This window comes from Centrocercus urophasianus, unplaced genomic scaffold, assembly GCF_019232065.1.
Source record: "Centrocercus urophasianus isolate 14NV4802_14NV808 unplaced genomic scaffold, USGS_Curo_1.0 seq_14, whole genome shotgun sequence".
NCBI lineage: Eukaryota > Metazoa > Chordata > Aves > Galliformes > Phasianidae > Centrocercus > Centrocercus urophasianus.
Window position 1 is genome coordinate 28,821,402 of NW_024884586.1, and position 14,385 is coordinate 28,835,786.

General features: G+C 35.7%; 1 protein-coding gene across 1 annotated transcript in view; it reads left to right on the plus strand.

The window, feature by feature from the left end:
- The window catches only part of NPAS3 (neuronal PAS domain protein 3), a 579,942-nt gene that overhangs the window by 508,867 nt on the left and 56,690 nt on the right, over window positions 1-14,385 (plus strand). The window contains exon 11 of the mRNA XM_042813282.1: window positions 8,853-8,971. Within this exon, the coding sequence (XP_042669216.1) occupies window positions 8,853-8,971 (119 nt within the window). The remainder of the gene's footprint in view (window positions 1-8,852; window positions 8,972-14,385) is intronic.

Below are 14,385 nucleotides of genomic sequence, written 5' to 3' on the forward strand. Positions count from 1 at the left end.
GGGAAAAGCTGCACCAAAAAGCACCTCCCATTTGGCATATGAAAATCTGGAAAGCAACCTCTTTATTGTGCTTTTTAAGCCCAAGCAGACTGGCAATGTTAGGCAGCATCAGAAGGGACATTTAATGTTTGTTGAGGTGCTTTTTATGCCATGTGCTGGGAAGGAACTTTAGTGAGCCTTTATTGGCAGCACTGAACCACAGTTATTTTCACAGCTATGCTCTAGAGTGTCAGCTAATGATTCACAAGTTACTAGGCAAGAGCAGAAAACAAGAAAAAGGGAAAAAATATACCCTCAGCTGATCCTGCTAGGGCATGAAAGAGGGGGACCGGCATCAGTATTTAATGGCAGTTTTGTGCTGAGAGAAAATGTTCAAATTTTTCTATAAGAAATCAGTATGGATAACGATTATTTAGGTTGTGCAAACCAGCCACATCTCAAAGGAGCTTTAGAGTCTAGTCCTGTGTTCCCTTTAAGCCCATGAAGCTCTCAGGGAATTCAGTGAAGTTTTTACCCTCCAAATTAGTCTCTTATGCTTTTTACTTATTTCCCAGTATATTTTCTTCATATCAGCTCCCTAGCACAGGATAGATGTGCTGTTACTTATGATCTTGGGCTCCTGTACATTGGTACCTTTCCAAACCATTCAATGTGTTCTGTTAATTTTTTTTTTTTTTACAATTGCCGTGAGTAAATGGTAGGAAACAGTTCTACTGTGCTCGTTTTGTTTGGGACTGTCACTGAACCTTGAAAATTTACAAATGTTGCTGACCTCACATGAAACCAAGCCAACAGGTCAGCTCAGATTATTTATTTCTTTGCTTAAAATAAATTAGCTTTAAATCTAAAAGCTGAAAAAGAAAGTTTGAGATTCATGCCCAGTATGGTTTATGTACCACTGACTCACTAGACCGTAACAGCTCTTCTAGAGTTGTTCCGGTCTATCGGATGAATGTGGATACATTTGCAAGTGCTTAGATAATGGATTGAAGTCCAGTAGACTGTAACATTTCCAAAGGGTTTTTCAGAGTTAAAGTTTCCTACCATGATTACTTCCTTTAATAGCAAATCTTTATTATGTTGTTTTCAAACAGGTAAAAAAGCTATATGTATTTCATAGATCACTGACCTACCAAAATTTGATGTAAAATCTGTCTTTTGATGCCATAGGAGAAACAAAAATCTTATTCATTGCTTCTTCTTGGCAGCACTTTATTTACAGCTCTATTTTGGCATCTAATTCATTCTATATATTACCAGATGTATAAAGAATTCTCAGGGATAAAGCTTACATGGGAAATAAATTGTATATGTAGGGAATTAATAGCCTGATAAGATATATTTCTAGACTGGAAGAAATGGAAGCAGAAGCAGCTGCAGAAGAAAGGAAGTTCTGAGGGGCATTAGAGTAGTACCTCTTCATCCAATAAGGAGAAATTCAAATCACTTTGGTCCTGCATGAATAAATAGTAGAACATTCCAAAACTTCTAACTGTTTTAAGAGGGAACGTCTATCAATGAATTTGTACTTTAACATGCCTACTAACTACAGCCAGTACATAAAAAAAATAAGCGTAGTAAACTCATTATTTTTAAAACTGTAGGATAGCATTTCAAAACATGGTTTATTTCTTTGTGGGTACAGCCTTATATGTGCCCAAACTATAATACTCATATAGAAGTGTTTTCACTAGCAGAGTCTTTCACTTGCAAAAAGCAGAGGAATCACAGACAAATGTACTTCACCCATTAAAGTTGTATTGTGTAGATATGTTAGTATGTGAAACTATAATTTATTTTGCTAGTAACTGCATGCACAGTTTTCCATATTCATTGGTAAAACAGTGTCAGGATCCCATAGTGAAATCCGGCTTACTTTTGCCTATTGTTAGTATTAAGTCTATTGTACCTGGAGGAACACAAACACATTCAGAGGTTGGTATAAACACACATACCAGACAGAATGTAAGCATGTGCAATCAAAGTGCTAAGCATGAGATCACATAAGATGATAGAAATTATAAAATAGTAATTCAGGAACTTGACTGATGTCGTTTCATAGCATTCCTAATTACTTATATAGGAGCTGGGCCAGCTTTTATGGCCCAGGTTGCACAAAGATAGAGAACTTGTACTACTTAACACATACCTTGCATCTGCTGGCCACTATAAAACATCTTAGGTCTTCTGCAGGTCCTCTGTGAAACTGTCATTTCTCTGCACATCTCAGGTACTGTGGATCAGTACACAAAAATGCTATAGACCTATGCATGGGCAACTGAATTAAACCTTTGATCACTCTGAATTTATCCATGAAATGAAGGAATTGTTCTCCTTAATGTATTTGTATTAGTTTGTCCCAATCAGTTTTATAGTTAGGTGTGATTCAGAGGGTAGCAAGTAATTGCATTGTGGATACGTATGTATGTACATATATTGTCTTAGTATTCTATTGTCTTAGTGAGTTCTGTTTTGCATGTAGACTGGTAATTACAGATTTGGGTTATATAAATATGCATATTTATATATATAAATATGTATATTATATAATCTGTTGAAAATAAAGAAATTATCAAAGAAGAATATATGTTAAGACTTAAATGTCAAATTATTTGTAAAAAAAAATAAATGTTTTACATAATGGCAGACTAATCAAAGTAATATGAGACCCCATCTCATCAGCTGTTGATTTGGAAAATTTGGAGAGATGAGGAAAAAAGTAATTAAAAAAAATAAACTAAAAAAATAAACCTTCAAGGCAAGTCTGATAGCCTTTTAAGTTTTTATGCATTTGAGTTTCTAATAGTCGTGTAGGTCATGAAAAGTGAATTGTCTTCATTCTGGAGGTATAATGACACAAAAGAACAGTTTATTATCTTGTTTGAAAATGTTACCTAGCAATAAATTCTTTAGAGGAAGTCATTGTTCTTTCCATTTGTTTTGGAGAAGCTTCCCTGAGCCTTTCCCTTCTCAGTGAAGCTTTGGCTAGAATCCAGCATTATTCCCTCTGTATAAAGGAAGGATGGGGACTAGATCATGAGAAGCCTGTGGTTCAATTCTTAAGGTTTTCAACTTTTCAGTGAACAGGAAAACTGAAATGTTAAGATAAAAAAGTTAGGTAGAAGTACTTTTAATTCCTCCAAGATCAAAATCTGGTTATGCTGAAATTCAAGTCCCTGTTCATAACTCTGACAACTTAGAGCTAAAATATTATTTCTGCATTTTATTTCTTTCAGTACAGCATTATAATATTACCTGGAAATGCTGAACTAGCCTCTTTTTTGCTGGCTACAACACTGATGAAATAGTTCATGTAGTCCTCCCTTTTGCAAGCTGCTGAACACACCAGTAAGATCATGAGATGTGTATGGAAATTATTAGCTCCATTCCCATCAGATGATCTTCAGGGTGGCTACCTATGTGTGTAAGTTTGTTTAAGTCTTTCAACCAGATATTCTGAGAATCTTCAACATCTTGCTAGACCAAGATTTATCTTGCAGTATTTTCTGTGGTCAGCCTGCAATCAGACTGAACCCACTTTGCTTCACTTAAAACTATGCATTTGCGTATATACTAAGTATAACTTCACACTAACTTGCAGTTATTGGAGAAAAAAATGTTTTAACTAAAAGCTTTTGAATTTTATTTGCTGGGCTGATATTTAGAAAAAAAAAAATTAGCTTGTAGAATGATCAAATTTGATCAGTAAGTTAGGGAGAGAAAATGAGCTTGGAGACAGTGCTTTACTGAGAGTCAAATTTCTGAATAAAAACAGTCTTCAAGAGGCAATAATATAAGAAAAATAAAACAACAGCAACAACATAAAGAACAGTTAACTGCTCAAGGTTACACTTCTCTGTAAGTTTTTTAAGATTTAAGTTACAGGCAATAAGCTGCACAAAAGAAACAGAAGCATTTGCAAAGATGCATCTAGTCTGACTGAAAATCATAGATTTATATTACCTAATTATTCATCTGAATATCTGGATTCTCAGTTGCCTATGCAAAGAATTATCAGACCTTAAAAAAAAATGCATGAAGAGGTTTGCAAGTGTAGAAGATGAAATGGGAAGAGAGCTCCCTTTTTATAACTGTTTTGCATGTTCTCTTATTTCATTTCTGCTTTAAAAGCTGTATAGACGGAATTTGAAACGGTCTCCTAAAAACTACATAGGCACTTGTTCTAAACAAAGAGGAATTAATACTAAGGAAAAACTTCCTTAAACGCTAACAAATCCAGAATTTCCTGTGTGTTAAACCATAACCTTTTTTCCCTCATGACCTCACAAATTACTTGTTGATATATGATTTACTTTTATTCCTTCTCAGAATGAGAAGCCTATTTTATATCTGTTTGGTATGTAAAAAATGCTGTTCCTCTCCTCTCAATTATTTTTAATACGTTTCAGGGGGGGAAAAAACCACAAAGTTGGTGAATATTTATTCAGTTTGCTTTGACAGCATTTTGTTATTTAAGACATAAATCAGATCTGGAACAACTTTCTTCAGGGAAAAATTGTTTATCTGAACTTGAGTGTACTTGTGAATCCGTCATGGAAATGATACTCATGCTATTGCTGTGTAATAGTAATTATTTGCATTGTTTTACATTGTTTTGTTTTATAAAGTAAGGCTAGACTGCATAGAGATGCTGGAATACATCTACAGATCAATGTAAGATCAGAGCCATTGACCTCAGTCTTCCAAATAATGATGTGCATGTTTATCTATCAGTGCACATTACACCAGTGTCAGAACTCTTTTAGCATGTAAAGTTAAATGATGCATGACTGGTTTGTGGGGTCCAGACCCAAGTTTATTCTCAAGACAAAGCCCATTGAAGGCTCAGGGCTACAAGGCTAGCTCACAAAGAAATGCTTAGGAAGAGATAAGTAAATATGTTTTTGAATTGGCTGCTAGTTCATACTATGTCCTCATTTGGCTGTATGGTTCTTAATTAATATTTTAAGATTTGTGGCATTTTTGTATGCGCATAGGGGTTGCAGCTTCATGCCCTTCAAAACCGACAATACATTCTTTGTGTCCAGAAATCTTATACTGCTTTAGCAGCTTTGGGAGCAGAAAGAAAAGAGGTTTATTCCTTTAGTAGTACCTGCTGAAGATATTTGAGGACGCACAAAGACAAATGCTTTCCCAACAGAGTACACAATCACTGTTTGCAAAGACAATCCAGACTTAACTTTTTATACTTCTGAGCCTGACAGTGTATAGTACTTTCATTCACACACAGTGAGTGTTGACTTTTATCATATTATTAGTATTCTAAACTCACAGTTTCAGAGTTTTATAGCTCAACAGTAGGTTTAGACTCAGTAAATTCAGCCCAGGAGCACTGTTCTTCAGTCCAAGAGGCATCTTTAGTTGCTACAGTATCAAGCAGAGTTTACCCTGTTTACTTCAGGTTTTTTCAATGTCTAAGATAACAGATTTTAAGAAAAAAAAACAAACGAACAAACAAACAAAAAAAAAACCACACCCCCAACAGCTCCTGAAATTAAGAATTGTTTCAGTCAGAGTTTCAGTCCTCCAATTACTAGCCTTCTTTCACATAATTGGAAAAAAATGAAAGGTCTGAATATTAGGCATTTTGAATCAACTCCTGAGGACTTATAATGGACCACATTCAATATAATCCTGTGCAAATCTCACTGACATCAATAAATATGTTCTGTACACATCCTGTTTTTAAAATCCTGCATGCATAATTAGAGTCAGCATTGTTTCTACCGTGGGTGGATGCAACTCTGAATGTAGATTTGTACTGCAACCACAATGGTTCTCTCCTGAGACATTCAGAAAGCTGTTCATAAGCTGTTCTGGACTTTTAGGTAACTAATCCCATCCCACAGATATACTCTCAGGTACATTTTGTTAAAGAAAATCAAACACTTTAGAATTTGTATTTACATGACATTCACTGTTCCAGTATGTGGATAAATTATATGCATTTTATCACGTTCACTTACAGAGAAACTTAAGTTTTGTACATATCATAGCAACAGTAAAATAATGTTAAGCTCATGATACAAGGTAGCATACACTATACCGGATCTCAGCTATTTTCCTTCCTTTCTTGAATCTGTGAAATAAAGGGAATTTTAAATTTATATTTCTTGGGAATAATACATATGTATGACAACCAGATCGTTTCTCAAGCATTTGATATTGCCTGTTTAATTAATGTTACTTCTGTGTGTTTATGTAATCACCATTAGAACACAGAAGGACATATTGTACTTATTGCCTGTGCTAGAGCATAATGTACTGGACTACAACAACTACACTTGTTAAGCTGATTTTAGCATTTCTTCACACAGCAGGAAGCACCCATGCTGTGGTTTCTTAATATACTCTTTCAGTACTGTACTGGAGAGTACTGTATAATAATAATAATTAATAACAATTCTCATCTTACCAGTACTGCTACCAACCTGATGACCCAGGTTATGGTTTCAGAGTTCCACTATCCTGTACATTGAAACATATATCTTTCTTTTCAGGGTTTCATTTCTCAGATGATATTGCTGAACAGAGCTGAATTTTTTTAAGGACAGGCTTGTTGCATGGATTCTCATGGCCCCACATTTGTTCAGGTCTCCAAGGACCAGCACCAATAAGTGTGAAGGAGACAAGAGCAGAATGGCATACTTTTCCATTTCCACCAGGGTGGAAAAAAGAAAAAAAGAAAAAAAACACTAAATTAAGTCTAACCTTAAATGTATAATCTGTCCTTGGAAGAGGAAAAAAAAAAAAAAAAAAAGGATATAGCATCTTCAAGCTCTTGGCATCCCTTACGAGAAAAAATTGGTTCTAAGGGTCTCTGATCTTGTGTTTTAGTAAAATAGAACTGCACGGCTGACTGACAGTTCTGATCTAAAGCATTTACGTTTAAGTTTTGATCTCTCTGCTTTTGATTAAAACTAATGAGCTCATTTAATTCAAAATGGGAATCTCTGATAAGAGAAATAAGGTTGATGTGATTGGATTAGAGGGGCAAATTAAACTCTTAGAGCAGAAGTTTGTGCTTATATAGTGTATTAAAAAGCTGTTGGCGTATTATGGCGTGTTAGATGATGAGAAAAATTTCATAGTAATTCATATTTAATCAGAAGAAATGAAAGTACTAAATATAACATGGCTCTGCTTTTCCCTCGAGTGATAAAGAGCTGTACATTTAAAATGACATCGAATCCATGCTCTCTAAAAAAAAAAAAAAAAAAATCTTGAAACACGAAAGAAAGGAACATTGTAGTCTGTTATTTTATCACAATTGAGCTGAAATGTCTGAAACAGAAGACAATGTGACCACAATAAAATAAAGACATTTTTATAAAATCCATAGCTCACAAACAAGTTTTGGTGTTTCTGTTCACTGCATAACATACTTGTTAAATACTTTAAAACTTTCCACTAGTAATTTGGTTGGTTCTTTAGAACAGTAGCAGAATAATTTCAAAACAATTTCAAAATAACTTTTTATTCAGTGTTAATTACTGATTGGAACTGAATGTGAATTAAGCTCCATTAGTGCTTATTGTAAGTCTACTCCAGAATTTTCCCATACACAATACTATGAGAAGAGGTAGGGAACTGTTGGTTATCAAGGTGAAAAACAGCAACAACAATGATTGTGTAGAGAATATTTTGGTGCTAATTATTGTTGTAACCAATAGTTTACCATGATTTATACTAAGAGTATTTATTTACTGTTTATAAATGGTTGCAGTTCAGGAAGTGACAGTCAAAGGTGAGATCCACCACTTAAAGGAAAAGCTGAAAAACACTGTTCATTACTAGTTAGTCACCAACAAATAAATTATGATTATTATCAATAATGGTAAAAATAATAATAATAATAATGCCTTAGTCACATGAGCATATTTTACTTCAAGTTGCTTTATTTCTTTATTGATAATAATTAACCCTCAGTAACAGGGAAATCAGGGCATTCACAAACAGCAGTTCTTATCCTAGGAAAGAAAGAAATGGAATCTTGGGAATGAAAGTCTGCAGAATTTGCTGCCTCTTTCAGCAAACAGAATTGCTTCCTTGGTGACACTTTCTTATTCAAAAAACACTGAAGAAGTTCACTACTTTTAAAATGCCACAAAGATGTTCAGAAGGCTGGAGCTCCTCTCCTATGAAGAAATGTTGAGGGAGCTGGGCATGCTTAGCTTGGAGAAGAAAAGGCTCCAAAGAAGAAAAGGAAGAATCGTTGTGGCCTTCCCATAGCTGAAGTGATCTTATAAACAGAAGGGGGACTTATTTTTACATAATCTGATAGTGATAGGTTATGTTTTTAATTAGAAGAGGAGAGATTTAGATCCAAGCATATAGCTTGGAGGAAATTCCTTACTCAGGGCAGTGAGGCAGTAAACAGATTGCCCAGAGAAGCTGTGGATGCACCATCCCTGGAGGGTTGGATGGGGGCTCTGGACAGCCGGATCCTGTGGGTGACAACCCTGTCCTCAGCAGGGAGTTGGAAATAGTGACTTTAAGGTCCCTTCCAGCCTAAGCCATTCAGTGATTCTATGGAATGCATTCATAGCAAAACTGTGCAAGAAAGAGTTAATGAAGTAAATCTCTGGGAAAAAAAAAATCTGTGGAGAAAAGAACTTGAAAATGAGTCTGAGTATACATATATTTTTCAATTTTTTTTTTTTTTTTTTTTGCTAAGTAAACATTTTCTAAACGAGGTAAATTGATTACAGCACTCTTAGCAACCATCAGTCATTTATTTTTAGTGAGTTCAAGGATTGCACCTGAAAAGTAGCTGAGAAGGGATGTATAAAATCTAAATTATGTATATATGTATTTTTTCTATTCCCTAGTCGAATCTACAAGCCCCAGTTTACTAACCACTGACAACACTCTAGAGCGTTCTTTTTTCATCCGAATGAAATCTACACTGACCAAGAGAGGAGTGCACATCAAATCGTCAGGATATAAGGTAAGGGTTGCATTGTAGCATGAAATACTGACATTTTTAAATTATATTATTTCATGTAGCAAAGACACATTAATAGTCAGAGAAAGGAGCTGTTTCATGTTTGCATAGATTTCAAGTCTTTTGTTAAAGAATCATTAGTGCATTATTTCCAGCCTAAGGTTTGGTAGTGGTTCTACACATCCATTAAATTGATCGTTATTACAATAAACATTGATTATAGCATGAAGACCCTCAAAAAAGCAGCACTTCCACAGTAAAGGTACATTTTCTCAAAGTACGTGAGCCACAGTAAAATCACTTTTTCCCTTGAGGAAAATTACTACTTATTTAGGTAGACTGTTAGTTGTCTTTAGGTTATATGTTTTCTCAGAGATGTAGGACTTCTCCATGTGGACTGTTTGCTAGAGCTATTTAATTTCACTGCTGTTCTAGCTGAAGGAAACAACAAGCCATAATGATACTTTTCCTCCATTTTTCTTTTGTTGTCTGTCTGAGGGGTATCTGCTTCTGGGGATCATATTTACTGTATTTCTTACTCTTTTAAGATATGAAATGCTCTTGTTTCTTATCAATAGTAATCTCATTTTTCTTCAGTCATATATTGCTCATAGTGCCTGTAGCTATCACTGGCTTTGTGGTATACTAAAACTAGAAGCAATAGCACATTTTTAACATTGTGAACCTGTGGAATGAAATATGCCATCCATTAAGTATTATACAAGTTAAAAGAGTAGTGCAAGGAAGAAAGTCTGAGAATGTCTGTGTTTAGAGAAGGTGCTTGTCAATGTTCATTTAAAAACATTTCAAGAACATTTTTGTTTAGTTTTCAGAGGAAGATTTAGAGGAGCTTTGAAGTAAAATTCCCCAGTTCACTCATCCCAAAATCTTCTTTGTGAATATGACATCAAGGTAGTCCACCTGAGCAGTAAAATTCTCTTGGTAGAAATATAGAAATATCTTCTTTGCAGGCAAATGAATGAAAGTTTTCCTGTTAGATAGTTTCTGGATCAAGATGATTAAAATAGTTGCTACTAGAATTTGAGATCCAAATGAAGTTTCTTAATACAACAGAAGTTATCATCTGCTTACTTTTTAGCACCTGAAAGATTGCATGTAGTATTTGTTCGTACTGACAGGTTTACAAGTCTTAGAAAGTACAAGACTGGAAATTGTATTGTCAGTCTCAGGAGGAAGGAGGCGAATGAATGGGTAGGTTATTGAAATTATACTCATTTTCATTATTAGACATGGTCTATCATAAGGCATTGCCTATCTAGGGCAAAGTTAGATTGGCAGAGAACTTGCATTGCTGGATATTTTTGCTGTAGTAGTAATGGGAAAAAAAATTGAGAAAAATTTGGATTGTGCTGTCTGATGTTTTTTTTCTAGATATAGGTGAGTACACAAGGAAGACATACAAGTGATTTTGTCATTGTTTCTTCTTGAACTCCTGACAAGCTTACATGAGTCCAGCACCAAAACAGGACATAGGCCGGTTACACAAGTAGATTTTATCTTGTTACAATACAGTTTCTGAAATACTCAGGAAGACATAGTAATATCTATCATAAAAGCGTAGCTTCATTTCTCTTTTGAAACCTGCTGATATCTCATTGAAACATTGAAAACTATAACCGAGCTGTCACAGGTAGAGCACAATTACGATTGAAAAACCCGATACCATTTTTAAGCAACTAGTTCTAGACATGAAGAATGGGAAAAAAAAGCATGAAAAAAAAAATACGATAGCTGACAAAACTGTCCATGACTAAAACCTTTTTTTCCCCAAATTTTTCCATGAGGCAGCAATGCAACCACATGAATAAACTTGCAGATACAGTGTGCAGTGTACAGAAGCATAGTCCAGTGGATTTTTGACATTTTGGAGGATTTTGTATCTGGTAGTGTTTGACTAAATTCAGCTGTGTCCAGTTGTATAAATTGCATTTCGACAGTTTTGTAAAAACATGCATAAAACACTCTGTGTTCTATGGAATTATAATTATCTTTAGCTTCAGTGAGTTTCAGTAAAACTGAACTTCAGTATATTCATTTTAGAAGAGTTTGATCATGTGAGTGTCTTTTTAAGCAGAAGTAAAAACTGCTTTGTTTAAACGTCACTCTCAGTGTACTAGGCAAGCCTAAAAAAACTCAACTGCTACAGAGAACATCATCTATACTTTTAAGGAAATTTGCCAGCTTGTTCATTGACTTCTAGAAATCCAATTCTAGAACAAACTGTAGACCTCTGGAATTTGTTTAGGTATATATTTTATAAAACTTAGGAAAGATCCATAAGACGTAAGGATGTACAGCTGTGAGAAATTATCAAAAGGAAAAATATTTATGTAATACTGGCAAAGCTCATGAGGAGACCTGAACGCATTCTGTGCCAGAGGGCCCTGAAAGACCTCCAGCCTTTAGTCAGAAAGCACTGTACCAGCTGGGGCCATTTGCAGTAGAGTTTCTGAGGGAAATCCTGGTGGACCAGCTCAGAAGCCACTGCTTCAGAACACTACAGAGCACTGAATTTTCCCTCCTGGTTTAATAGCTTCCCTTAAGCCCTTCTGTTGTGTGTGGGTCAGCTTCATAATCAAGCATGCAGACATTGACTGAGAGCAGTGTATCGCGAACTGGGTATCTTATGAGAGTCAGATTTTGGCTTTGCCAAATGTATGCAGCTCCCCATGAATTCAGACCTCCAGCAGTGACAAAAATTTTGTATATTTGTGAAATGTTTCTTGTTCCAAACTCTTGGTGAACTCAGAACTGTGTCTTCATTTTTTCTTCCCTTTGAGGACTGCTGATGAATGTTTTCCTTAGACAGCAAATGATTGAGGTGGTCCACAAGATGCTTAGGCAATTTTCAGAATGAGTGATCCCAGCCTCAGGAAAATCACATAAAATTGAAAACAGTCAGAGAAGAAGATTGATTAATCATTTGGGTTGATCTAGTCAGGACTAATTTTCTGTGAAAAGAAATGTGGGAACAAAACCCACACTAATAGACTTACAAAGATCCATATATGTGTGCCTCAAAGAGACTTTGTTCTTGACTGCTCTGACATGAGATGAACCCTGTTTATAGACCCTTCCTGGACTGATTTAATTAGTCCTGAATTATACCTAAAGATGTAGATAATGGCTTTTTTTTTTTTTTTTTTCATGAATGGTATAACCTTAGAAGTCTGAAATGAGAAGGCTGCTACATGATTAATCCACCCTCTTTCTTCCCTTTCATTTTTTCCCCAGCACCATCCTAGAATGGGATTTTCCTGATTAAGAATATACTTAGTCCCAGAGTATGTATGAGAAGAGTTTATACACAGTGTAGAGAGTTATTCAGTTCTCACTGTGTAAATCAATGATCTTTAAAAAAAAAAAAAAAAAAAAGTCAAATAAAATGTAGTCAGCTACAAAAAACATTGAAAACAAATAAAAAGAGAAAAAATTAGTAATTCCATTCACTGTAGAACTCAGCATGTATTACCACTACAACTCTTGTCTAAGATGCATGATACAGAGCCTTACTGTTTTTCTCTGCTGAAAATATATAGTAGAATCATAAAGTCATAGAATGGCTTGGGTTGGATATGACCTTAAGGACTATCCTGTTCCAACCCTACTGCTTTGGACAGGATTGTGCCTCACAAGATCAGGCTGCCTAGGGCCCCATCCAGTCTGGCCTTGAGGACCTCCAGGCATGGAGTATCCACAACTTCTCTGGGCAACCTGTTCCAGTGCCTCGCCACCATCTGAGTAAAAATCTGTGCTTCACATTTAATCTGAATTTATCCTCTTTTAGTTTAAAATCATTCCCTCTTGTCTTATCACTATCATATAAAAACTCTGTCTCCCTCATCTTCATAAGCTTCTTGTAGCATCTTCCTTTTTTTTCCCCTTTTTCAATAGAAGTTTTTTTTATTTCACTTGGATTCTTATTGTCTCCATTTTATCTCTTCTCCTGTATTTCTCCTATTAAGGGTTGCTATCCTGCCTACTTATGTTATTCCAGCTTCAATGTTTCTATTGTCCTGTATTCTTATACATATGTCAAAGCTATTTTTAATTGAAAGCTACTCCGTGCAAACTTGTTCAGTGCATTTCCTACTCCCTGTAGTATCCTATTATTATTTTGTTTTTACCTTCATGTCAGATTGTGCTATGATTCTCTTTGTCCAAGCCTTTACAATCTGTTACTGGTCTCTTGAACAAAACACTATTAAAGGAATAAAGAAGTAGTCAGCAAATCCAACATCAACAGAGCCAGTAGTTTCCAGTACTTTCAAGTTCATCAGCTCATCATGTGTTAACATATATCCATACATATTTCTCTACTGTTTTCTGCAGATGATATATAATTTCTCCCATGATAAATCATTACCAAGTTGCATAAGCAAACATGGGGAGATCTCGTAGTACTTCCACTGTCACCGCAGCAATCTCTGATATTGGCATAATCAACGTCTGTTACCTCTCCATTTCCCAAGAAGCTGGCAATCAAAATTCTTGCCTATCAGTCAGCAGAGAAAAGGTCATTTTAAAAACCCTGCAGGTTTTACCTTCCTACTTGGAGTGGTACTTTCTACCTAGTATGCTATCTAGGTGCCTCATTTTGACACGTTCAGTATCAATAAGAAGTGCCAGTGTCAACATTCTCCATTTTTGTATCATTAAAACATCAAAACCATTGAGATCACAAGGCAATGAATATGCTGCAGACAGTTCAGTAACTAGAAGTAAATAGAGCAGCTGTCATGCACTGAGCAAAATCTTACCTATATCCTTAGACTTTTGAGCCAATGTTATTAGCTATCCAGAGAGATATACATAGAGAAATATATAGATATATGTGACTTTCAGGAGTCCTGAAATCCTTTAGCATGGCACAGAATTGTCAGAATCACAGAATCACCAAGATTGGAAAAGACCTCTAAGATTATCCAGTCCAACCATCCACTTATCACCACTATTTCCCACTAAACCATGTTGCTCAGTACAACATCTAAACGTTTCTTGAACACCTCCAGTGCAGCCCATTCCAGCACCTGACCACTCTCGTAGAGAACTATTTCCTAATGTCTAACCTGAATCTCCCCTGGAGCAACATTCAGTCATTCCCTCTAGTCCTATTCTTGTTACATAGGAGAACAAGCTGATGTCCGACTCACTACAGTCTCCTTTCAGGTAGTTGTAGAGAGTAGTAATGTCGCTAGACTAAACAATCGCAGTTCCCTCAGCCACTCCCCATAAGACTCACCAGCTTTATTGCCCTTCTCCGAACACGCTCCAGCACCTCAGTGTCTTTCTTTGTAGTGAGGGGCCCAAAACTGAACACAGTACTCAAGGTGCAGCCTTACCAGGGCTAAGTACAGAGGGATGATCACTTCTCTGGTCCTGATGGCAACACTATT